Genomic DNA, 26,342 nt, shown 5'->3' with positions numbered 1-26,342 from the left:
AATGCACTTCCTATTGTCCTCCATGTAGTATAATGTCCCCTATAGCCCTCCATATAGTACAATGCACTCTTCATAGTTCTCCATACAGTATAATGGGCCCCACAGTGCCTTCCATATAGTATAATAAACTCCCCATAGTCCTCCATATAGTATAATGAACACTCATACTCCTTCATATAGTATAATGCACTCTCCATAGTCCTCCATACAGAATAATGGACCCCTGATTTCCTTCCATCTACTATATAATTGTCTTATCCCGTCTGTCTGTCTGTCTGTCTGTCTGTCTTTCTGTCTGTCTGTCTGTCTGTTCTGGAATTCCCGCGTCGCTCATTAGTCCGTCAGCAGCCAATCAGCGCCGCGGGATTTCTGAAAAAAGATGGCGGCCGTTAGCAGCTCATCTGCGGGACGGAGCTCAGCGGCGATGCAGCCGGGAGATGAGCGCCGCGAGGCGCTCATCTCCCGGCCGGTAACAGCAGAAGGACCCCGACCGCTGGACCCATCTGCGGGACGGAGATGCAGCCGGGAGATGACCGACGCGAGGCGCTCATCTCCCGGCCGGTGGCAGCAGAAGGACCGCCGGCGCCGCTGACCTCCATGCGGAAGGGAGGACTGGGGAGCGGCGCTGCTGGTCGGGATACTTCTGCTGCGAGCGCCCGTTCATGTCCCGGGTTCTCGCAGCGGAAGTACCCGCACAGGCAGCGCCGCTCCCCGGTCCTCACCAAGACGATTCGATGATTGGTCGCGGTCTTCGGACCCGACCAATCACTGATCTTACCGCAAAAGTTAAACACTACTGTGCTGATTGGTCGCGGACCCTGCCCGCGACCAATCACCGATTTGGGCGCCAAATTTAAATATCGGCCGCGACCAATCACAGATCTTGGCTCCACATTTAAACACCGCTGTGCTGATTGGTCGCCGACACTGGGCGCGACCAATCACCGATTTTGTCGCCACATTTAAATAGCGTCCGCGATATTTAAATTTGGCGCCCAAATCGGTGATTGGTCGCGGGCAGCGTCCGCGACCATTCAGCACAGTAGTGTTTAACTTTTGCGGCAAGATCAGTGATTGGTCGCGGGCCATGACCGCAACCAATCACCGATTTGTGCGGCACATTTAAATAGCGGCCGCGACCAATTGGATGTCAGCGCCGCTCCCCGGTCCTCCCTTCACACCCTAGCCGCATGGATGTCATGGTCCAATCAGCGATTTTTAACACAAATGTCCGGACCTTTGTAACACCATGCGGATACTGTGGGGACATCAGCGGCTAGGGTGTGAAGGGAGGACCGGGGAGCGGCGCTGACATCCAATTGGTCGCGGCCGCTATTTAAATGTGACACAAATTGGTGATTGGTCGCGGCCTTGGCCCGCGACCAATCACTGATCTTGCCGCAAAAGTTAAACACTACTATGCTGATTGGTCGCGGACGCTGCCCGCGACCAATCACCGATTTTGGCGCCAAATTTAAATATCGGCCGCGACCAATCACCGATCTTGGCTCCACATTTAAACACCGCTGTACTGATTGGTCGCGGATGCTATTTAAATGTGGCGTCAAAATCGGTGATTGGTCGCGCCCAGCATCAGTGACCAATCAGCACAGCGGTGTTTAAATGTGGAGCCAAGATCGGTGATTGGTCGCGGCCGATATTTAAATTTGGCGCCCAAATCGGTGATTGGTCACCGGCAGAGCCAGCGACCAATCAGCGATTTTTAACACAAATGTCCGGACCTTTGTAACACCATGCGGATACTGTGGGGACATCAGCGGCTAGGGTGTCAAGGGAGGACAGGGGAGCGGCGCTGCGGGTCGGGATACTTCTGCTGCTAGCAGTCGCTCATCTCCCGGCTTCTCGCAGCGGAAGTAGCCGCACAGGCAGCGGCGCTCCCCGGTCCTCTCTAATACGATTCCGCTCCCCGGTCCTCAGCAATACGATTCGCTGATTGGTCGCGCTCTCCGCGACCAATCACCAATTTGGGCGCCACATTTAAATAGCGGCCGCGACCAATCACCAATCTTGCCGCCACATTTAAACACTGCTGTGCTGATTGGTCGCGGACGCCAGACGCGACCAATCAGCGAGCTTGGCGCCAAATTTAAACAATGCTCTGCTGATTGGTCACGGACTCCAGCCGCGACCAATCAGCGAGATTGGCGCCAAATTTAAACAACGCTCTGCTGATTGGTCGAGGCCGCCGGCCGCGACCAATCAGCGATTTTGGCACCAAATTTAAACCCCGCTCTGCTAATTGGTCGCGGATGCCGGCCGCGACTAATCAGCATTATTGGCGCCAAATTTAAACACCGCTCTGCTGATTGATCGTGGTCGTTGGCCGAAATCAATCAGCAGTATTGGCGCCAAATTTATACACCGCTCTGCTGATTAGTCGCGGTCGCCGTCCGCGACCAATCAGCAGTATTGGCGCCAAATTTAAACCCCTCTCTGCTGATTGGTCGCGGTCGCCGTCCACGACCAATCATCAGTATTGGCGCCAAATTTAAACCCTGCTCTGCTGATTAGTCGCGGTCGCCGTCCGCGACCAATCAGCAATATTGGCGCAAAATTTAAACCCCGCTCTGCTGATTGGTCGCGGTTGCCGGCTGCGACCAATCAGCAGTATTGGCGCCAAATTTAATCCCCACTCTGCTGATTGGTCGCGGTCACCGTCCGCGACCAATCATCAGTATTGGCGCCAAATTTAAACCCCGCTCTGCTGATTGGTCGAGGTTGCCGGCCGTGACCAATCAGCAGTATTGGCACCAAATTTAAACCCTGCTCTGCTGATTGGTCGAGGTTGCCGGCCGTGACCAATCAGCAGTATTGGCGCCAAAGTTAAACCCCGCTCTGCTGATTAGTCGCGGTCGCCATCCGCGACCAATCAGCAATATTGGCGCAAAATTTAAACCCCGCTCTGCTGATTGGTCGCGGTTGCCGGCCGCGACCAATCAGCAGTATTGGCGCCAAATTTAAACACCGCTCTGCTGATTGGTCGCGGTGGCCAGCTGCGACCAATCAGCGATTTTGGCGCCAAATTTAAACACCGCTCTGCTGATTGGTCGCGACCGCCGGCCGCCACCAATCAGCGATTTTGGCGCCAAATTTAAACCCCGCTCTGCTGATTGGTCGCGGTTGCCGGCCGCAACTAATCAGCATTGTTGGCGCCAAATTGCCGGCCGCGACTAATCAGCATTATTGCCGCCAAATTTAAACACCACTCTGCTGAATGGTCGCGGCCGTGACCAATCACCATTATTGGTGCCAAATTTAAACACTGCTTTGCTGATTGGTTTCGACCGCCGGCCGCAACCAATCAGCATTATTGGCGCAAAATTTAAACCCCGCTCTGCTGATTGGTCACGTTCGCTGGCCGCGACCAATCAGCATTATTGGCACAAAATTTAAACCCCGCTCTGCTGATTAGTCGCGACCGCCGGCCGTTACCAATCAGCGATTTAGTCGTCAAATTTCAAGACCGCTTTGCTGATTGGTCGCGGTTGCCGGCCGCGACCAATCAGCGATTTTGGCGCCAAATTTAAACACCGCTCTGCTGATTGCGCCCGGTTTGCCGCATACATATTCTAGAATACCCAATGCGTTAGAATCGGGCCACCATCTAGTATAGTATAATAGCCACTCATTGCTTTCCATATAGTATAATGTACTCCCCATAGTCCTTTATATAGTATAATGTATCCCCATAGTCCTCCATAAAATATAATACACTCCCCATAGTCCTCCAGATAGTATAATGCACTCCCATAGTCCTCGATATAGTATAATGCACCCCATAGTCCTCCATATAGTATAATGCACCCTCCATAGTCCTCCAGATAGTATAATGCACAGCCCATAGTCATCCATATAGTATAATGCACTCCCCATTGTCTTTCATATAATATAATGCACACCTATAGTCCTCTTTATAGTATAGCACACCCCTCATAGTCCTCCAGAGCGTATAATGCACCCTCAAAAGTCCTCCTTATAGTATAATGCACCCCTCATAGTTCTCCAGATAGTATAATGCACCCCATTAGTCCTCCTTATAGTATAATGCATCCCCAATAGTCCTCCATATAGTATAATGCACTCCCCATATTCTTTCATATAATATGATGCACACCCATACTCCTCCATACAGTATAATGCACTCCCTATAGTCCTAAATATAGTATAATGCACACCACATAGTCCTCCATATAGTATAATGAACACTCATACTCCTTCATATAGTATAATGCACTCTCCATAGTCCTCCATACAGAATAATGGACGCCTGATTTCCTTCCATATAGTATAATAGCCACTCATTGCTTTCCATATAGTATAATGCACTCCCCATAGTCCTTTTTATAGTATAATGTATCCCCATAGTCCTCCATAAAGTATAATACACTCCCCATAGTCCTCCAGATAGTATAATGCACTCCCATAGTCCTCGATATAGTATAATGCACCCCATAGTCCTCCATATAGTATAATGCACCCTCCATAGTCCTCCAGATAGTATAATGCACAGCCCATAGTCATCCATATAGTATAATGCACTCCCCATTGTCTTTCATATAATATAATGCACACCTATAGTCCTCCTTATAGTATAGCACACCCCTCATAGTCCTCCAGAGCGTATAATGCACCCTCAAAAGTCCTCCTTATAGTATAATGCACCCCTCATAGTTCTCCAGATAGTATAATGCACCCCCATAGTCCTCCTTATGGTATAATGCATCCCCAATAGTCCTCCATATAGTATAATGCACTCCCCATATTCTTTCATATAATATGATGCACACCCATACTCCTCCATACAGTATAATGCACTCCCTATAGTCCTAAATATAGTATAATGCACTCCCCTTAGTCCTTCATACAGTATTCTGGCCACCACAATGTACTCACTGATTTTAAAAAATAAAACAATACAATGCATCTCCTCCTCGTTAACCCACTGCAGCGAGTGTTTTGAAGCTTTATCTTCATTGCTCGGTATAGCAGGTGCGATTAAATGATGTCATCAAGACCGCTGCGCTGAGACGTCAGATCTCAGATGCCGAGGGAGAATAATGGATTAGGGAGCAGATGGCTCCTTCTTTCATCGCTACTTTCAACTGTAACCAAGATGCTGATACAGTTGAATATGCATTACCAGAAGGTGGGGACACTGGTATTGGGCCCCCCAGACTCACGAGCCCCCGCTCCTCACGGGCACCATAGTGGCCACGTGGTCTACCGTGATTGCCGGTATGCCACTGGCCCTCTGCGATATTTTATAGTATACACTCAATAATGAATGCTGGGTACTGTCATTGACGCATGTCATCTGCCCAATACTGCATCCTGAATATTGCACTGCGCATTACAGAAGTGGCGACACGACCTGCATCTGCACAACACCGATGCCTAGTGTGACCTGTTTGAAAAAGGAAAGATGAAGGGAAAAAGTCACAAAAGAATATATAAAGTGTTCAAAAAGATCAGCATTTAGAATAATGGAATCACTTAATTAAAATAATAGTCTATTATAATGTATTAACGTGATTAATGAAAATATTTGCAACAAGCCCATGTTGGTAAAAATGATGTGTAACATGGTGCCATCTGCTGGTGCAGTGATAAATTGCCACTCAGAAAAAAAATAATAATATGGGTAATAAATATTTAATTAATTTAAATTATGCCATAACCCAATATAAAAAATATATATATATATGTTTTGTATTGAAGATGATTACAATAAAAATATAATTGCTGAAATCATTAGAATATAAATAGAATTACTGAAAGCATGGTTGACAATAAAACATCAAATTATACGGCTAAGAAATTAAAATATACTGAAAAATATCTGGATAAAAAATACGAACAAACAAAGGGATTCCCTTAGTTAAAAATTGAAATACAAAACAGTGCAATAATAAAAGAAACAATATTGGTAATTAATGATAAAGTAAAAAAAGTGAACAAGATAAAAATGTAGTACTTTCCTCTGATAGTTTTGGAATATCCCAGCCAGAGCCCAGAGTCAATTTAGAAATCTGTGTGTAGCCTGAAGAGGGCGCTGTACAGAGGAGATGACCCAATTGGTCAAATTTAGAGCGGTATTGCAAGGAAAAGTGGACAAAGATTGCCAGTTCTAGATGTTCCATGCTGATTTGGCTAAGCCTCCTATTATCTGAACTTCTCCATATACTGTGCCTCATTTTCAGGTCTTTCATTACTTGGACCTCACCCTTTCAAGACCATTAAACAGCTCGGTGCGGCTCTTCTCTGGGGAGTATACTGAAGGATCTCATTCTGGAAGCTTTGCTGTTGAAGACAATTTTACATCTGTAATAATAACCACAGATGGGGTGATCTATTCCATACAAGTATTGGGGCCTGACTGTAAGTACCCTAATTATGGACATGTAAGGGGTGTAAGCATTTTACTCTTCCCCTTAGAGCTGATCTGTTTTGATTATTGCTTTGTACCTGTAATGTAAATGCAATGTCTATATCTATATATAACAGATTAAAAGGGAATTGTCCGCTGATTCATGTCGCCCAAACCACACCATTGCAGCCTGGCATATTTTTCACTGGCGTTTCAGAGGAAATAGACTTTCAAAGGAATCTGTCAACAGGTTTTGCCAACTAATCAGTGAGCAGCATAATGTCGAGACAGAGACCCTGATTCCACCAATGTTTCATTTACAGGGCTGCTTGCTGTAGTTTTCTTTAATAAAATCATCAGAATATTATCATTAGAGGACTTGTAATCCTGCTGCTAAACAGTCCTCTATATTCATGAACTCTGTACAACTCTGCCCCCACCATAGATGGTAGCTTTCTGCCTATGCACAGTGTATGCAGAAAGCTGCCAATCAGTGGTGTTGGTGCGGTTGTACACAGCTCAGGATTCAGAGAAATGCTAGATCTGCATCAGATAAAAGAATTAATTTATTAAAACCACATCAAGCAGCCCCAGAGGGGTATCTAGGTTTTCTGGCACCTGGGGCAAGAATTCAGTTTGGAGCCTCCCCCCCCCCAGTACACATGTGATTTGCACACTTAGTCATGTGCCGATGAGCTGCTCTCCCCAATTCTCTCAATGTTCAGTGAAAAACAGAGAAGCAGGAAGAGAAGCTCGTTGTCACGTGATCGGAAGTATGAAAACCACATGTGAGTGAAGTGGCCATGTGATGACTGCTGGAACCTGCAAGCAGAGCTGAATCCTGACAGTGAGGATATTACACACTGTTAGGATTGGCTACAGGGCTTCATTTTATAATTATAGGTCTCGTCAAGGTTTGAGATGAAATTCTGCAGTCACTCTGTGTCTTCAGGCTTCTGAATTCTCACAGCGCATACAGTGCACACTTTTAGGATTCTCCCTTGCACAAGTATGTGATTTGTATACGTCTGGCCACATTCCGACTAGACGTGTCCGGCCTCACTCAATTCATTTTCATTGAATGAGGCCATGCATGTCTATTCGGTTCATGACCGCATGTATGTACTGTAAATCGCCGGCACGAGAGAATCCTAACAGCGTGCAGTGTGCACCGTGAGAAGTCAGAAGTCTACAGTCACATAGAATGACCGGAGACATCACAAACTTGGACAACCCCTTTAATGCTCCTAATATAGATAAAAATATGACAATTAGTCAGTATCACAATTAACATTTATATCCAGGTACCTGATAGATGACTTTGTCTCTGGAGTCGTTCTCTTTCTTTTCTTCATCTTGTCCAGACTCCATGACGCATTTTCTCATCCACAGTCCATCTCTGAAGACTTCTCCGGTCTTCTGCTGCTCATCCCACACGATGCCCTTAAAGATAGCAGTATCAGTATAAAGCTCCTCAATTAAAATATCTGCCCTATGCTGAGCTCCTGAGTAAATAATTGCCCTTCACTATATTCCCTGCATAAAATATGACCCACACTTTGTCCCACTTATGGTACATGATCTTCACACTGCCCTCTCCTCGCCATACTAGGCCCCCCTCTTCACATTGTCCTCTCACACTGTGTCCCCCCCATAGGACCCAGTCTCTATACTGTGCTCCTCCCTTCACACGCCCCCTCCTTGGCATACTGTCTCCTCCTGGCTTTGCCCTTACACTGTACCCCAATGCTACCTCCCCCTCCACACTACTCAATCTCTATTTTGTGCCCACTCACACTTTTCTCCCCCATACTGTCTCCCCCTCCCTCCTCATACATTTACCCTCTCACTTTCCATACTGCCTCTTCACACATCCCCCCGACTCCCCTTACTTTGTCCGCACCCATCAAATCACCCTCACTCCTCATACTATGTCCGCATACATTTTCCTCTCACTTCTCATACTGTGTCTGCACCTATACCTCCACTCACCATACTATGTCCGCACTCATCTTCTCATACATGCCCTCATCTCAACCCTTGCTCCTCATATTGTGTCTTCAAATTTCTCCCGCTCCCCATATTGTGTCTGCACCTGTCCCTTCTTTGCTCTCCAATCTTGAGTCCTCAAATTATCCCCGTTACACTAAATTTTTCCCACAGAGAGTAAATCTCCCGTACACATAGTAAATACCTACCATGCACATAGTAAATACCCCCCACACATAGTAAATACCTCCCACACACATAGTAAATACCCCCCACACATGGTAAATACCCATACACAGTAAACCTCCCTCAGCCCTGTTACACTAAATCTTCCTCACCGGTACATTTAATCTTTGGTGTCTTCAGCTCCAGTGTGGAGCACTTTCCCCCAATTTGTGCCTCTGTCTGCTGCACCGGCGAATGATGTCAGCAGCGTTATCACATGACCTGATCACGCTGCTGACATCACCCTGACCCGGGGGTCAGAGCTTCAAGTGTACTTATGTCTGAAAGATGCAAGTACAACTGATCACTGGACTCTGGGAGCCACAGCGCTGCAGGTTCTGTGAGCTGGCTGTCAGCTTGACAGCTGGCTCAGAGAACTGCCGACTCTTAGTCTGGGGGGCGGCAGAATGCAGCCGCCAAAAGGAACACTTCGGCCTGCCGCATTAGGCGGCCGGACTTAGACCCCCTGCACATGTCTGGAGCTGCTCGCCCCCCTATATACCCCTCTGAGCAGCCCAGTAAGTGACGCATCTACATCATACTGCTATCAGCAAAAAACTGGCTACGGATTCTCTGTAAAGATTTAGCCAGAGATGAGACTAGTCTGTACCCAGCCCTGGTTAAAGGTGATTGACAGGTCTCTACCTATGTACATACACGGGAGAAACCTATCAATCACCTGGAGCAGTGCAGGGAGAAGCTGATCAGGGGCAGCACTGGACTATTCTCACTTCCAGCTATTGTTTCGTCAAATATTTATAGAGTATTTTCTCAAAAAACATGAGTTTATCAGAGAAAAGTATACCTGACTGCAAACATTCAGCCAGGCCCTGTTAGATGATGTTTGGGCAAAATAAATCAGTTGATCGGTTCCTTTTAAAGTACATGGTACAACATGGAGCACTAATCTCTGGATTCCCTCCTTTGATCAATGACAGTTTTTTAAAGGGAATCTGTCAGAAGATTTTTGCTACCTCATCTGAGAGCAGCATAATGTAGAGAAAAAAAAACTGAATCCAAAGATGTATCATTTAATTTACTAGGTGCAGCAGTTGTGACACAATCTGAGTTCTTAGATGTAACAGGAAGCAGAGCTGAGAAAGCTAACCCCGCCCACGCCAGGCTCTCTATGTTTATTGTGTATTGACTGTGAGCTGCTAATCACAGGAGGGGTGTGGTTGGACAATTTCTCACATGGCAGATAATCACAGCAAGGAATGTCCTATTGATAAAACCTTCATTAGAAATAAACAAGCACACAGCTTAATAAGTGACACATCGCTGAATTCAGTGTTTCAACCCCTACCTCATGCTTTCATCAGATTACATAGCAAAAGCTGCTATAGCCTTGCTATAGAAAAAATTCTGCCATGTGACAGGCCTAGAGATAAGAGTAAGTTTTGAGAACCCAACAATTGCCCGAAAGACTTGTCACCTGTGCTGTATGAGTGCACACACTGAGAGTTGTATGTGTCGTGGACTTTTTATTGAGCCGGTACACCACTTTGTGAGAACTCTCTTTAAAGAGAATGCACTCCAGCTTTCTTAGCAGCATATGTGACTAGTGTCTTGAGCGTCCATTGGGGAACTAAGGCCCTGGTTCCCTGCAGATCTTCAGGTCTGGAGCAGATTTGGAGCAAACAGATGAAAAATTTTTTAGGAGCTCCTTAATGGATCACCGCTGCCATTTAGAAGTTCCTGACAAATTAGTTGTGGTTTTTTGCCTCTGATAGAGTGAAGAAAACGTCCTCATCACTGATAAAAGTCTTGAATCCTAAGATGAGTGTTGCTGTGCCGTATGCTTTAATCCTTTTTATATTATATTTGGAATATGACCATATTCTAATCATTAAAACTGCATTTGAGCTTGGGATACAGTAGGCTTGCTCATCCTAAAAGCATCATTGGGCTGAAGGCAGTAGTAGCTTTTTCAGCATGACCACACCAGGCAGCATGTGGCATGTGCTACTGTGAGAAGCCTGCCTCGCCTAAACATGCTACCATGGTCTCCGGATTTGTCTACCATCGGGCACATCTGGAACAATACAAAAGGATCTGCCAGCAGCAGATCTTGATAACCAAGTGCATTCAGCATGGCAGAAAATTTCTCAGACAACCATTAAAAACCTCACTAATAGCAGACAAGGCTGTAAGTGGGCAGATTTCTTTGCGTGGCGTTCATATACTCGGCACTGAAAAAATCCAGCTGCTATGAAAATTTTGTTTCTATTTTGCCATCATTTGCAGATCAACGTTAACAGATTAATATGTGTATCCATTTTGTGATTTTTATAATTACACAACTTTTCCGATATTGCAATTTCAATGTTGATGAGGGTATTTTTGCCATTGGTTGGTGAAGAAAGAGCGTCTGTTTTAGCCAACACAGTTTGCAATTGTTTTTATAAGGCCACGTTCACATATTCAGTATTTGATCCGTAGTTTACATCAGTATCTGTAAGCCACAACCAGGAGTGGGTGATAAATAGAGAAGTGGTGACGTGTTTCCATTATACTTATCGTCTGATTGTTCCACTCCTGGTTTTGGCTTACAAATACTGAGGAAAAAAAACTCACCAAAAACTTAATGCATGAATGTGGCCTGAGAGTGACTATCCTCTCATAGAGAAAATATTTAATGTATAGTTACATATCTATTTCTTTTATGTGCAGCTCTTGAATCTCCACTAAAACCAATAGTTGCAGAACTTTGGGGCTCAATGTATCTGCTGAAAAACCCAGGACATGGAATTTGGACTGTTGCGATATATGCAGGAAGTCGATATTCTTTACGAGTGGAGGGGTTGAAAGGTATTTTACTATCTTTTCCCATTATATGTAAATCTATCTATCTATCTATCTATCTATCTATCTATCTATCTATCTATCTATCTATCTATCTATCTATCTATCTATCTATCTATCTATCTATCTATCTATCTCAGCACTCCAGAGTCTAAAAATAGAAAAATTATTTATTGGCCCATGCTGAGAACGGTGACGTTTCATTCCATTCCAAGTAAAGAACTTTCGCAAGCTCATTTGGAATGTAACGTCGCCATTTTCACCACGGGCCAATAAGTCATTTTTATTTTTTTAGACTTTGGAGTGGTTTCTCTATTTTTGGATATAATTGAGGTTTGGTTTTACCTGGGAGGCTTTGCACCCACCATTCCCTTTAGCTTTTCCTGGGCTTTCACCTATATTTTTTCTTTATCTCTATATATCTGACTCGCCCCCTGGGCCGTGGGGTACTCGAAACCGGGTCTTCTGGTGTACGGTGCTGATGGGGGTAGTAGTGGCAACCCGGTCCCGTGGCTCAGGGTGGTCAGACCAATGTTGTGGCAGCCTATTTATAGATTTGTGAATGTCCGACTACGCCACCCGTGGATTGCGGTCAGAGATAACCGCCGCTGCAAGGCAGACCGCTGAGGCTGGTGTTGGTGTGCAGCTCAAGGGTAGGATAACTCCCCACGGGAGGAGTGTAGCCTCAGGGCAGTGTAGGTGGATGCTGGGGGTGATAGTGCCGGCCGCAATAGTAAAAGTTCAGAGCCCATTTCAAAACATTTCTGGGTCTTTATTGTAGATGTTATTAATGACCCAACAGGAGTACCGGTTAGGAATGGGCCTGGGTTTCTGAGAGCATTCGGGGGAGCCCCACTGGTCAGGGTGAGTGTGTAGACCTACCGTTCTCTCTATGCTCTTTCTGACTATCCCCCTCTTCGTGGTGTAATAGCCCACGTCCCCGAGCTTGCCGTGTACTGTATGGCTTGCGACTCGGGCCTTGGGTACCTTTTGCTTTCTCCTCACTGTACTGGTCCCTCTGGGTGGCAGAGCCTCCAGGCTTCTTAGGCCAAGGGACCTGAAATCCCTTGTGGGTTGGTTCTTTGCTGCTGGGAATGATAACCCGGACAGCCTCGGATCCCAATGTCCGGTTAGCTTGATTCTCAGCCAGGACCGGCTCTCGTCGCCTCTGTCCCTGGCTTGCAGTCTCTCCTCTGCCTCACGGACTCCTCAGCTGCTGCTGACCTGTCCCTTCCTCTAAGAAACCCTTCTGGCCACTTCAGAAGTGGGTTCTTGTCCCTCTAACCCTGCCCCAGTTCCAGCTTTTATAGGGCAGCCAGCTCCCCCTACTGGCCTGGGACATTAGGCCTGGGGCATTCTAATTGTCCCTAACCAGGGAACCTCCCTCCTGCTCTCAGACGCAGATTAATCACATTTGTGGCAACCTGGCCTGGGGTGCCACATATCTATATATCTATCTTATCATCTATCTATGTACTCACTATTTACATTGATATATATTAGAAAAAAAAAACTTTTTAATTTCCCAGAAGCAGCGCCATAGTTGTTTGTGTGTTTCTGTTTCTCAATGTCGTGGTGAGTGTTGTAGATTTTCAATCAGGGGACATCTCAGTTTGAAATTGTTTGGAGAATATGTCGTAGGTTTTATCGGCCTCATGCACACTAACAAATTTCTTTTGTCTGCTAATCATGAGCCTTCCATCCATGGCGTCTGTCAGTTTCAAAATCTGTTGAAGATCAACTTTTTGGAGAGTAATTTCCAGCATATAAAAAATCACGGTTTTCTTGAAAGATGCAGACTTTTTCCTGTATCACTGCTTGAAGAAAGTTTCTTCTAACAACTGACAGTAGGTTTAGGAGTTCATTTAAGTAAATGTTCAACCCTAAAAGGTCCAACTAGCTCATCTTTAATAATACACCTCTACCTTGCTGACATCTGAGTCACAGTGAAGGTCTGTGCCCGTTAATGATCCAGCCCCAGATCATCCATCTGGTCCATCAAGAGTTACTCTCATCTCATCATCAGTCAAAAAAATCTTTTGGAAAATCTGTCTTCAGATATTTATTGGCCCAGTCTTGAAGTTTCACCTTCTGTGTCTGGTTCAATTGGTGGTTGGCTTTTGCCCTCCTCACCTTGGCCATGTCTCTGAGCACTTAACACCTTGTACTTCTGGGCACTCCAGGGAGTTAATGGCTTCCTGGTCGCTTCACATTTTATTCTTCTCAAAGAATTTGTTAATTTGCGTCTTTTCTTCTCAATATTCTTTGCCACCCTATTAACTATTTTCAACAAAAATTTTTATGGTTTTGTGATGACGACCCAATATTTTAGCAATTTCAAGAGTACTGTATCCTTCTGTAAGACTTAACAATTGTTGACTTTTCAGCAGTGTCGGAATGAGGTGCCAAGGGCCCACCAGTAACCAACTCCACGGCCCTACTTTTCAGCTACTTGCAAATGTGACATTATCCTCAACCACCAATGTATATAATGATGAACTGGATAGATTGTTATATGAATAAGATGCTGCCTTTGTCTGTACATTCCAGTATATTGTGTCAAGTACTGCTCATATAAGAGGGTGGTGGCTCACTCCTACACAGGGGCCCACCGGAGGATTCTCCTTTTCTCCTGTGGGCCAGTCCAACCCTGCTTTTCAGAGTCAGTTAAATCTTGTCTTGGCCCATTTTGCCTGAGGAAAACAAGCTGCCTAATAATTCAAACATTTTGATTAAGAATGTTGATCTCCTTAGGCCGGACCCTCCTTCATTACACAAATACACATCACCTGATCTGCTTCATCCAATCAGCATTTATGTGTATACAGCACGGAGTTGGAAAATCTGCATAAGAGTGACGATATGGTCAAAATACTCACTTGTCTAATAATTGTACACACATTGTAGTTTAGTAACTATTTCACATATATTGCAGATTAGATTCAATCAAATTAGGAAGAAACTGTCAAGACGACTTTATTACTGAGTAAAACACTAATGTTTTACTTTAGTGTTTTAGTACTGTTGGTTTGATTGTATAAGTTCTAGTACAACAATAAAAATGATACTTGTCTTGTTGTAATCTGATGTGACAGCACAGAGGAATCAAGCACTGAAGCCCCATGTTAATTAATAAATTGTCCTGAAAGGCAGTGCCAGACTGGAATACCAAGGGCTCACCAGTAACATTGACTCTGGGGTTATTGTTCAGTTACATGCAAATATTACATTACTCTCATATACAAATTTACCTTTCTTCTATATAACAATAAACTGAGGAGTTTGTTAAATGTATGATTGGATGCTGTCTTGTCTGTATATAGCGATTCAACTATTGCTCATATACAAAGGATGGGGAGCCTACTCCTGTACAGTGGTCCACCAGGGGATTTACCTGCTCTCCGGTAGCCCAGTCCTAGCTTGCTGATAGGTTATCCTTCATACAAAATAACAACCCAACCCATGACCAATGGTGGAGAATAGTCATGGAAGAAATGAACATTTTCAGACCCCAGACAACAAGTCAGCGTATTTACAATGTATTTCAAATAGATAGCCAATAAATTTGCCAAGGCTATTTTTAGTTCCTAGTATATTTATTAAATTATTATGCATTAATATAATTTGATGTAATAAATAAACTAAACTTCTTCTTGTTTCTTTTTCAGCTACGAATATTTCATGTAAGTATTACAATAATTGACATTAAGAGTCAAGGCATAAATAGGAGTGAAGATGGACGATGGAGGAGAATGGTGTGAAGTGGTATAAGGAGGACATTCGACATATGTTCCTTTCTGGTGCATAGAGGTGCACTAAAGTATTTTGTTTGCTTTTGTTACAGCTGCAGGAGATTGTTCCAAATGTCATCCAAATGCTCTATGTGAAGAATATTTTGGTTCCATTGAATGTAACTGCAAGGACGGATTCATTGGAGATGGTTTCAATTGTTCGGACATAGATGAATGTGCCTACTCTTGGTCAAATAATTGCTCAGAAGGCATGTGCCAAAACACTATTGGCTCCTACACTTGTGCTTGTCCAAGCGGTTTCATCTTAAGTTCAGAAGGCTGCTGTGTTGACTTAGATGAATGTGCCAGTCCGGATCTAAACAGTTGTCATCCATCTGCATTGTGTAGTAACTACCACGGCTACTATTCCTGTGTCTGTCCGAATAATTATTTTGGTGATGGTTTCCATTGTGAAGTTGATGAATGCAAAAATGGCGTCTGTGGCCTGGGGACTGAATGTATAAAATCGCTTGGGTCTTACCACTGCTCCGATCCATGTTCAAACCACATTGTTCTCGATGAGCCCTGGAGAAGCACATCCAATATGCATTATTACTCGCCTAACTGTGACAGTTCCAAATATGGATGGTATCGCTTTATTGGCAGTGGGGGAGTTCGCATACCAGAAAGTTGTGCACCAGAAAATGGTTGTGGTACCCATGCTGGAATGTGGTTACGTGGCACACATCCAATGCTAAGTGATGGTATAGTGACTCAATCAGTGTGTGCTAGCTGGTTGGGATCCTGCTGTTATTGGTCATCATCTGTCCAGATAAGAGCCTGTCCTGGAGGATATCATGTATATAAACTGGAAGGAACCCCAAGTGGTGCATGCTCTTTGTCCTATTGCACAGGTAGGTAATAGTTACTTTTTTCATAAAGACTGTTAGGCCACGGCCCCACTATCAGTATTCGGTCAGTATTTTTTCTCAGGAGTGGGAGCCAAAACTAGGAGTGGGTGATAAATGCAGAATTGGTCACTTGTTTCTATTATACCTTTTCTCTGATTGTTCCTTGCCTTGTTTTGACTTCCATTCCTTAAAAAAAATACTGACCAAATACTGACCAAATACTGATAGTGGGGCCGTGGCCTTAGTCAAATAATTTCCCCTTTACCATCTCACACACTGAAAGGTCAAAAATACATATTTGGATTTTTAAAGGAACACAGACATAAATGATAAAAAAAACAGACTTGTCATCACTTTCTACCAGAAATCCCTGCGGAGAGCACAGGAGATCATTTCTATCTAATCTCTTCCATAGTCATCTGGATGAACAAATGGGTGGGACTTAAGCAAAGGCGTGGTTTCAAATGATTTTCTCCTCTTGCAGTCAGATCTATGGAGGAGGGCTCTTAGTACAGCAAGTTGTTCTACCACCAGACATAGGGAGAATCAGTAATGGCCATGGCTATAGACACAAAGGCGTAGAATGTTTCATTGATCTCTCACTTTGATTGCAGAATTGGAAAATAGAAAATTATGGGATTGATTAGTGGGATCATTTTTTTCCCTTTTTTTTATAATTATCTATTTAGTGGATCTTTATCCTAATGGGGTCACCATCTTTTTTAGTCCTGTTGATACCCATTATCCATTTTATTTATTTCCAGTTCAGGACCCTGCCAACCTCCCCCCTCCACTATCTGTGTCCTTAATGCCTAAAGGTGGAACATACAAATAAGGCTACATTCACACATCCAAGGCTATTTTATATCCAAGTAAAGCAGACTGTGTTTCTCTCATGTGTCATCTATATTGTCTCCTCCGTGTTGCATCTCTTTTTTCCACCCATTTGTAAAAACTGTAGGAGATAGACTGTCTGAACTTTTTTTCATCCATTGAGTCTTAAAAGGAATCTGTCAGCAGCATTTTGCTATTCAAGCTAAGGGCATTATGAGATAGGGGCTGAGACACTGATTTCACCAATGTGTCACTTATTAGGCTGTGTGCTGATGTTTCAATTCAATAAGTGCTTTACCAGCAGGAAATTATCACTACAGGACTAGCTGCCCATGTGCATCCTGGTCCAACTCCGCCCCACCACTGATTAGCAGCTTACTATCAATATACAATGTACACAGAAAGCTGCTAATTGATGGTGTGGGTGGGAATACCTTTCTGAGCTCTGCTGCATCAAAAAATGTATATCACAACTGCTGCACCCAGTAAACTAAGTGATGCATCACTGGAATCAGGGTCTCTTTCCCTACATTATGCTGTCCCATTTCAGATAGCAACACGATAAGATAAACGTGATTGCTTTCAAGAATCCACATATTATGTCTGATATTACAACTCAGCCATATTCAGCTCAGTGGCTCTAAGCTTCAATACCAGACACAACTCAGGCATATATTTGGAGCTGATTTTAGAGCGAAAGTACATTTGAAACATCTCACCACAGTCCAATGATCAATGAAATTTCCAAAATTCATGTAGTGTCATCTTATAGTTTTCACCAATCACTAATCTGAAGAATGTTTGATGCAGAATTTTTCTCTTTTTTAGATCCATCCACATCAACTAATAACTCGCTCTGCGCAGCAGATGAAGAATGGAAACTAAAAGATGGAGTCTATGGATGTTACTGCAAAGATGAATTTGAAGTTTCCAGTACGTCTGTCATTGAGAATATGATACATGTACAGGATATGTCCTGGATATTCATTTCTTGCATAGGATGGGAAATGATTGAGCCAGTGATATAATTGGCATAATGATAAAAAGCCTTCTGAAATAATGACTAATATTTTTGTGCTATATTACCGCTTGTGCTATAGAAACCTTCTTATATGTACAATATCAGTGATTTCTACCTGGGAAATTCCTTAACACTGTGACATTTGCACCAAAAATGAAAATTACCTTTTGATAGTGTGACATGTACAAAGGGGTGTGACTAAATATAATTAGTCATTCCTAAATTACTATTAAACCCCAGACCAGACCTGTTAATTATTATCAGACCCAGACTACCCAGTTGGTCCGGTACCTAAAATGTCCTTTATGAATATCTATCTTTACACCCCAGAACTTTTGTCATATACTTTATTATAAAATCCCTATCCTGCTAATCCCTAAATGTGTTTTTTTTTTTTTTACTTCATTTCCTGTGATGTTTCGTTTGGGAGGAGTCTCAAATGGGAAGCCACCGGAAGCTGGGGCTGCACTCACTTCCAGCAAGCGTCTATCACCTCTCCTGGAACAGGACATCATCAGGAGGCAGCGCTGCAGTTACTTACTACAGTTTCTTTAATCGCCGCCCTCTGAAGATGTCCGGGATCCATGGTGCTAATGGAAGCTGTGGGAGAGGTGAGTGCAGCGCTGACACTCTGCTTCTATTTCTGCCTTCTGTGAAGTGAGACATCATCAGAAGGTGGTGATAGGAGCAGGGTGAATGACACCAGCATCGCCCCATGGCTTCTATCACCGCCCTCAAACGAATCATCATCAGAAGTTTGCGCTGGTGTCACTCACCCTACAACTACTACTGATTCCTGATGACAATTCATTTGGGGGTGATGATAGAAGATTAACCTGGTGCTCCAAAATGTGTAGCAGAACATTGGGAGCAGCCGGGTAGAAAAAGATCTCGGATCCCATAACAGGCAGTTGGATCTCCACAAATGAGCATCAGTTAACAGACTCAAAAACAAGCAAAAAAAATATTTAGGATGTTTGTGCTTCACTTCCACAAGCTGCATAATGCAGATGTAAATTATAATTGACTGAATGACAAAGAAAGAAAGCTGTAAGAGCAGGTGACTCCAGGTAAATAGGTGATTTGACATGTCTAAATATAGTATAGGAACGAAGACTTTTTCCATATGGATCAATGTGGTCAGTAACCTTGGCAATATACTATACACTATACACTGTGTTCCAAATTATTATGCAAATAATATTTTCTCAGAATTTCCCAAATTACCTATATGAATTGCAGTCATTGTAATTTTCCAGTCAAATAACTATTAGAGTACAATTGAAAGGTTTTTGTACAAACTGCCTATGATAACAGTATATTTAAAAAAAATAAAACACTCAAACTGCACTCAAAATGCATGCTCCAAATTATTATGCACAGCAGAGTTTTCAACCTTTTCATTTTAATAAAGAACAAAAAATGGTCATTTTTGAAATTATAAGCATTAGCAGGTTATTGCAAACTGAAATCAAACAGTTTTCAACTCAAAACTTTATTCTAGGTGATGTTACATTTGCACATAGGACCGCTTGTTCAAAAGGAGCTTCGGAACTCTCTCATTCATTGAATTTGTCAGGTTTTGGATGGTTTCTGCTTCAATTGTTTTGCATGAGGACAGAATACCTTCCCAGAGCTATTGCTTATATGTGAACTGCCTCCCGCCATCATAGACACTCCTTTTGATGATGCTCTTGAGGTTCTCAATGGGGTTGAGGTCAGGGGAGCATGGGGGCCACACCATAAGTTTGTCCCCTTTTATGCCTACAGCAGCCAGAGATGCAGATGTGTTATGTGCAGCATGAGACGGGGCGTTATCATGCATGAAAATGATCTTGCTGCGGAATGCACGGTTCTTCTTCTTGAACCATGGCTGGAAGTGCTGTTTGAGAAACTCAACATATATTATGGAGTTCATCTTTACCCCTTCAGGGATCCTAAAAGGGCCGACAATCTCTCTCCCCATGATTCCAGCCCAAAACATTACTCCACCTCCTCCTTGTTAGCGCCGTAGCCGTGTTTGCATGGGGTGTCCATCAACCAGCCATCCTCCACTCCATCCATCTGGACCATCGAGATCATTTCATGCATGATAATGCCCCGTCTCATGCTGCACATAACACATCTGCATCTCTGGCTGCTATGGGCATAAGAGGGGACAAACTTATGGTGTGGCACCCATGCTCCCCTGACCTCAACCCCATTGAGAACCTCTGGAGCATCATCAAAAGGAGTGTCTATGATGGCGGGAGGCAGTTCACATCTAAGTAACAGCTCTGGGAGGGTATTCTGTCCTCATGCAAAACAATTAAAGCAGAAACCATCCAAAACCTGACAAATTCAATGGACGAGAGAGTTCAGAAGCTCCTTTCGAACAAGGGGTCCTATGTGCAAATGTAACATCACCTAGAATAAAGTTTTGAGTTGAAAACTGTTTGATTTCAGTTTGTAATAACCTGCTAATGCTTATAATTTCAAAAAATTTTTTGTTCTTTATTAAAATGAAAAGGTTGAAAACTCTGCTGTGCATAATAATTTGGAACATGCATTTTGAGTGCAGTTTGAGTGTTTTATTTTTTTAAAAATATCCTGTTATCATAGGCAGTTTGTACAAAAACCTTTCAATTGTACTCTAATAGTTATTTGACTGGAAAATTACAATGACTGCAATTCATATAGGTAATTTGGGAAAATCTGAGAAAATATTATTTGCATAATAATTTGGAACACAGTATAGAATTAAAAATCCTTCCCTTCTTGAAAATGAAGATTTTCAATAAAAGGTAATTTGCAAAGTTGTCTGTTTTTTTTCAAGCACTTTGCATTTTTACCCAGTTCATGACATGTAAAAACCTTTTTAAGTTTGCATGTTTATGTCCTTTCTGCATTTCCCTTCCTATCGGCATTGCGATCATTCCCGCTTCTGGGTCTTAATCATTTTAGGTAATTGTAATGTCTGATTAAGGCTATGTTCCTACAAAGAGTTTTTGACGCAGCGTATTTTTGAAAAAATTCAAGTAATCTATTTTACTTAATGGATGCAGAAATGCTGCAGAAAATTTGCAACATCAAAAGCTCATCATGGGAACATAGGATAAGGATCCTCATTGTGGTCTTGGAAAGAAAAGGTTTCACAGCTGAATGGAAAGTAAATAACATTTATGTTCTTTGTGTTGTAGCTCTTGAAGCCATACGTCCTGCGCTGACCTGTGATGTCTACGACATGAGAGCTGTATTTCAAAAATGTCAGCTGACGGGTTTGGACTTCAATGCCAATAGCGTTACTCTGAAAGATGCCGAATGCTTTGGATTTCGTGATGATCCGAGCATGAACACAATTACTATAACATCTCCAATCCGTGCAGGAGCATGTGGCCTTCAGATAATTGTATGTGACAGTTAATTACTTTTCTTTCAACTCATAGAGCAAGTAGCTCATGCCCTACTATGTCCTTATTTAGGAGGCTTGGTGATTGGTACATTTCTAGTCTAGCTTCCGGTCATCTTCTTCCCTGCCTTAGTTGCACATGATGCATTGCCTTAGAAAAGTGGTGGGGAACCTCCAGCACGTGGGCCATTTATGACCTTTTCTCCAGCCCCTAGTCAGATACCAGGGGAACGGCAGACCTGTTTTGTTGGCCATCCAACTTCTTCTTGCACTGTGAGCATGCTCACTCAGCGTTCATTTACTGAGTGCTGCGGCACTGAAGGATTATGTCCTCAGGTGTCTCCTATTTTACATACTCCAGCCCCAGTGTATGCTATGTGATGTGTATACAGCAGGCCACACCTCTCCTATGTGATATACAGTGAGGAAAATAAGTATTTGATACGCTGCCAATTTTGTAAGTTTTCCCACCTACAAAGAATGGAGACGTCATAGGTACAACTGTGAAAGACAGAATCTTAAAAAAAAATCCAGAAAATCACATTGTATGATTTTTACACAATCAAATTACATTTTATTGCATGAAATAAGTATTTGATAGAATAGAAGTACAGAACTTAATATTTGGTACAGAAACCTTTATTTGCAATTACAGTGGTCTGATGTTTCCTAAAGTTTTTGACCAAGTTTGCTCACACTGCAACAGGGATTTTGGCCAACTTCTCCATACAGATTTTCTCCAGATCTTTCAGGGCTGTTGCCCTGGCTGTGTGTGTTTTGGGTCATTGTCATGCTGGAAGACCCAGCCACGGCCCATCTTCAATAATCTTACTGAGGGAAGGAGGTTGTACTCATCCTTATTCTTCCTCTGAACATGATGAGTGGAGTTGATACCAAAAAGTTCTATTTTGGTCTCATCTGTTCACATAACCTTCTCCCATGCCTCCTCTGGATCATCCAGATGGTCATTGGTGAACTTCAAACAGGCCTGGACATGTGCTGGCGTGATCAGAGGGACCTTGTGTGTCCTGCAGGATTTGAATCCATTACGGCGTAGTGTGTTACTAACGGTAATGTTTGAGATTGTGGTCCCAGCTCTCTTCAAGTCATTGACCAGGTTATCCCGTGTAGTTCTGGGCTGATTCCTGACCTTTTTCAGAATCATTCTTACCCCACGAGGGGAGAACTTGCATGGAGCCCCAGACCGAGGAAGATTCACAGTCATCTTGTGTTTCTTCCATTTTCTAATAATTGTGCCAACAGTAGTTGTTTTCTTACCAAGCTGCTTGACTGTTGTACTGTAGGCCATCCTAGACTTGTGCAGGTCTACAATTTTGTCCCTGATGTCCTTAGACAGCTCTTTAGTCTTGGCCATGGTGGAGAGGTTGGAGTGTGATTGATTGATTGTGTGGACATGTGCCTTTTATATTTGTAACGGGTTCAAACAGGTGCAATTCATACAGGTAATGAGTACAGAGTAGATGGGCTTCTTAAAGAAAAACTAACAGGTCTGTGAGAGCCAGAATTTTTGCTGGTTGGTAGGTGATCAAATACAATTTCATGTAATAAAATGCATTTTAGTTATTTAAAAATCATAGAATTTGATTTTCTGGTTTTTATTTTTTGATTATCTTACTGTTGAAGTGTAACAGTTTTATAGTCTCTCACAGTTGAAGTGTACCTACGATAAAAATTAAAAGACCTCTCTATTCTCTGTAGGTGGCAAAGCTTGCAAATTCAGCAGTGTATCAAATACTTATTTTCCCCACTGTATACACAGCAGTCTCAGTGTTTCCTATGGGATCTATATACAGCAGTTTTGGTATCTTCTATGTGATTTATATGACAGTTTTGGTGTCTCTTATGTGATGTACATGGCAGTGTCAGTGTCTCCTATGTGATGTATATGGCAGTTTCAGTGTCTCCTGTGTGATGTATACAGCAATGTCAGCGTCTCCTATGTGATGTATACAACAGACCTCCCACTGCTTGAATTTTATAAATGTAACATGATCAGTGATGAATTTCTCTGTAGAGTAATATACATCAGTGTTTGTTTCAACTTATTGCTGCGATCACTGCTCATCATTTCACGAGGACCCATGTAATTTTTTTAGGGTCTCCCCCATTTTTAATAACCAGCAACGGCAAAGCAGACAGCTGGGGGCTGATATTAATAGGCTGAAAAGGTTCATGGATATTGGCCCCTTCCCAGCATAATAAGACCAGCTCACAGCTGTCTGCTTTTCCTTGACTGGTTATAAAAATAGAGGAAGCCGCATATAGTTTTTTTTTTAATTATTTATTTTACATTGTCAGGCCGGGTCACGTGTTCTGCAAGCCAATCACAGCCATGCCATTACTTGGCAAGGCTGTGATGGGATCGGAAGTGCCCACAGCCTTGAAATTTGTTGATTGGCTCTGCTGCAGCCTTTCAACAAGCTTTATTAGGCTGCTGAACCCGAGCAGTAACACAGACGTACAAAGAAGTCAAGTGTTCGGGGTGTACTAGGTGTCCGGTACGAATCCCAAACTTTACATTTCGTGTTCGCTCTACTCTAATGATGATACAAATTCATTTTCAAATAAATTGAAGACCAGGCAATTTTGTACAAATCTGGGAAACGGTACTCCTAAATGTGGAAAGTTTTAATTTTTAGCTTTTATCTACTACTTATTTTAATGTTTGTAACTTTATTATAACAAATTCGGTTAAATATTGGTAAATTATATTAGTTCATGTAACATTTCACTGCTGTATAAGCCTCTGATTCACTTCTTCATAAAGTAATAGTGACTATATCTTATATTTACGTAGGCAAATACAACTCATGTAACTTATATAAGCAGACTATATCTTATGTTGGAATCTACTGGGTTAATAACAAGAGATGAAGAACTGAGTGTGACAATATATTGTACGTACCTGCTGGACATGATGGTCAGTCTCAACATAGCCGTGAATCCATTCTTTAGGTAACTAATTTGCTACTTTCTTCTCAATATTTGACCTATTTATTTTGGATGTGGTCTACTTAGTGCAAGTTGATGCTTAGTTGCATGTTATGGTTGAGGAGACTGCATCCTTTATTCTGAGATTTACTTTGGAGGCAAAAGGTTTAATCTGTAGAGTGCATCCCCAATAAATGAAGCAGACTAGATGTCTTCTGGAAATAGAAATTGCAAATCTTGTGCTGGCCATACAAATGCATAGGGAATGTAAACTGGCAGCTGCTTATCTCTGCCAGGAACAAAGGATCGAGTGTATTAAATTTCACCATGGCCAATCTTTCCTTTCCTTGACATCTGCTGTCTGGGAGCAGTCGCGAGGCCTAAATCCATGGGTTCTGAAGATTTTTGACTAATGTGTATGACGAGCTCCTAAGGAGCCTTATTTTTCCAGAAACAGTTCTGCTCTGCTATATGTCTAGAAATAAATGTCTAGCATATTGGACTGAGCCGCAATACAACATGCAGGTCATAGACTGTTTCTAAAAAAAAAAACCACTATTTTTATTTTTTTCTATTTCACTATTGTTTTAATAGATTTAAATATGGTATAATGCACATATTCACTTTTTCATATCTACAGCTCCACAAATATCACTGTTGGAGGGACTGGACAATTCACGGCATACATGGCTCTTTATAAAGACAGCAATTATGTAACTCCATATGAAGGAACAGAAGTTGAGCTCTCAACCAAGTCAATGCTGTACATTGGTGTCTTTGTTCATGGAGGAGATGCTTTTGAGTATGTTCTTGTAATGAGGACATGTTACGCAACGCCTTCACCAAATGCAGATGATCCCTTGAAGTATTACATCATTAAAGACAGGTATTCACTGATAATCTCTGAATTAAATAATTTATTTAAGTGCAAAATTTGATTACTTTACATCAAGGAATTCTCTGGGAATGAAAAACTAAATAACTAAAGTAAGATATCTATACCTTGTATAGTCATTTAGAAAGACAGGCAGAACAGCAGTGTGAGCAGCCTCTCCTTACCGCTCCAGTAGTAAATTAGACAGACAGGTTAGACAGCAGTGTTAGCAGCCTCTTCTTACCTCAGCACTCCTGGTATCTTTAAGCCACATTCATACTCTCAATATTTGGTCAGTATTTTACATCAGTATTTATAAGCCAAAACCAAAGGTGGATGAAAAATGCAGAAGTTATGATGTGTTTCTATTATACTTTTCCTCTGATTGTTCCACTCCTGATTTTGGCTTACAAATACTGATGTAAAATACTGATCAAATATTGAACGTGTGAACATGGCCTAAGTGTTAAATTATATAGACAGGGTGGACAGCAGTGTGAGCAGCCTCTTCTTACTTCAATACCCCTAGTAACCCATTATTAGATCAGAAAGATATGTTGGATAGCAATGGGAGCGGCCTCTTCTTACCTAAGTATTCCTATGCTGTCATCAGCACCACACCACCTGTTTACAAAGGACAGAGTGCTGCTAGTAACAATTTTTTAAGTCAGTTTAAAAGCCAGATTATATAGTCATTTATTTTTAATAGAAAATTAAATTCACTGTTTAAACATTTATTTTATTTTATTTTTTTGCAGCCATTTGGGGCTGCCATTTGTATTTGCCAGTGAGTAAATTGTTTTTGCTCAACACTTACACACCGCAAATATGTCAGCCTTTGGGCATAAGAGACTGCAGTCGGTGTATGACCGCATCTCTTGTACTGTGGCTGCCTCAGCTGGGAACTGCGCTTACACCTGGACTGCCCAGTTCACAGCTGAAGGTGGAGCCAGGCACCATTCTATTGTAGTCCAGAGATGTGCTCTGACCAAGCGGTGACAGTCAGTCAGGGGCATTGGCGGGAGCACAGGTCAAGCAGCCTGGTGTTGTACTACAAATACCAGGCTACTGACGTGTTCTCACTGTAGGAAGAAGTATTCACTGCTATCCTGCTCTGAGCAGTGAGAACAAGGCTGTAGAGGTAACTTCTTACAATGGTTAGAGAAGCTTGGTAGCCTCGTAGTACAATGTCAGGCTGCCTTACCTATGCTCACTGCTACTGTC

General features: G+C 42.7%; 1 protein-coding gene across 2 annotated transcripts in view; it reads left to right on the top strand.

The window, feature by feature from the left end:
• Nucleotides 1–26,342, top strand: part of LOC141162013 (uromodulin-like) — a 62,909-nt gene that overhangs the window by 22,632 nt on the left and 13,935 nt on the right. For both annotated transcript variants that reach the window (XM_073647628.1, XM_073647629.1), the window contains exons 7-14: nucleotides 6,222–6,399; nucleotides 11,276–11,413; nucleotides 15,076–15,090; nucleotides 15,252–16,052; nucleotides 17,712–17,816; nucleotides 21,084–21,292; nucleotides 24,111–24,268; nucleotides 24,885–25,130. In XM_073647628.1, coding sequence (XP_073503729.1) covers nucleotides 6,222–6,399; nucleotides 11,276–11,413; nucleotides 15,076–15,090; nucleotides 15,252–16,052; nucleotides 17,712–17,816; nucleotides 21,084–21,292; nucleotides 24,111–24,268; nucleotides 24,885–25,130 — 1,850 coding nt within the window. The remainder of the gene's footprint in view (nucleotides 1–6,221; nucleotides 6,400–11,275; nucleotides 11,414–15,075; nucleotides 15,091–15,251; nucleotides 16,053–17,711; nucleotides 17,817–21,083; nucleotides 21,293–24,110; nucleotides 24,269–24,884; nucleotides 25,131–26,342) is intronic.

This window comes from Phyllobates terribilis, unplaced genomic scaffold (assembly GCF_046119375.1).
Source record: "Phyllobates terribilis strain yellow unplaced genomic scaffold, ASM4611937v1 Scaffold_9__5_contigs__length_417890890, whole genome shotgun sequence".
NCBI lineage: Eukaryota > Metazoa > Chordata > Amphibia > Anura > Dendrobatidae > Phyllobates > Phyllobates terribilis.
Note: the sequence above shows the minus strand (reverse complement) of the source record. Positions and strands in the feature narration are given on the sequence as shown.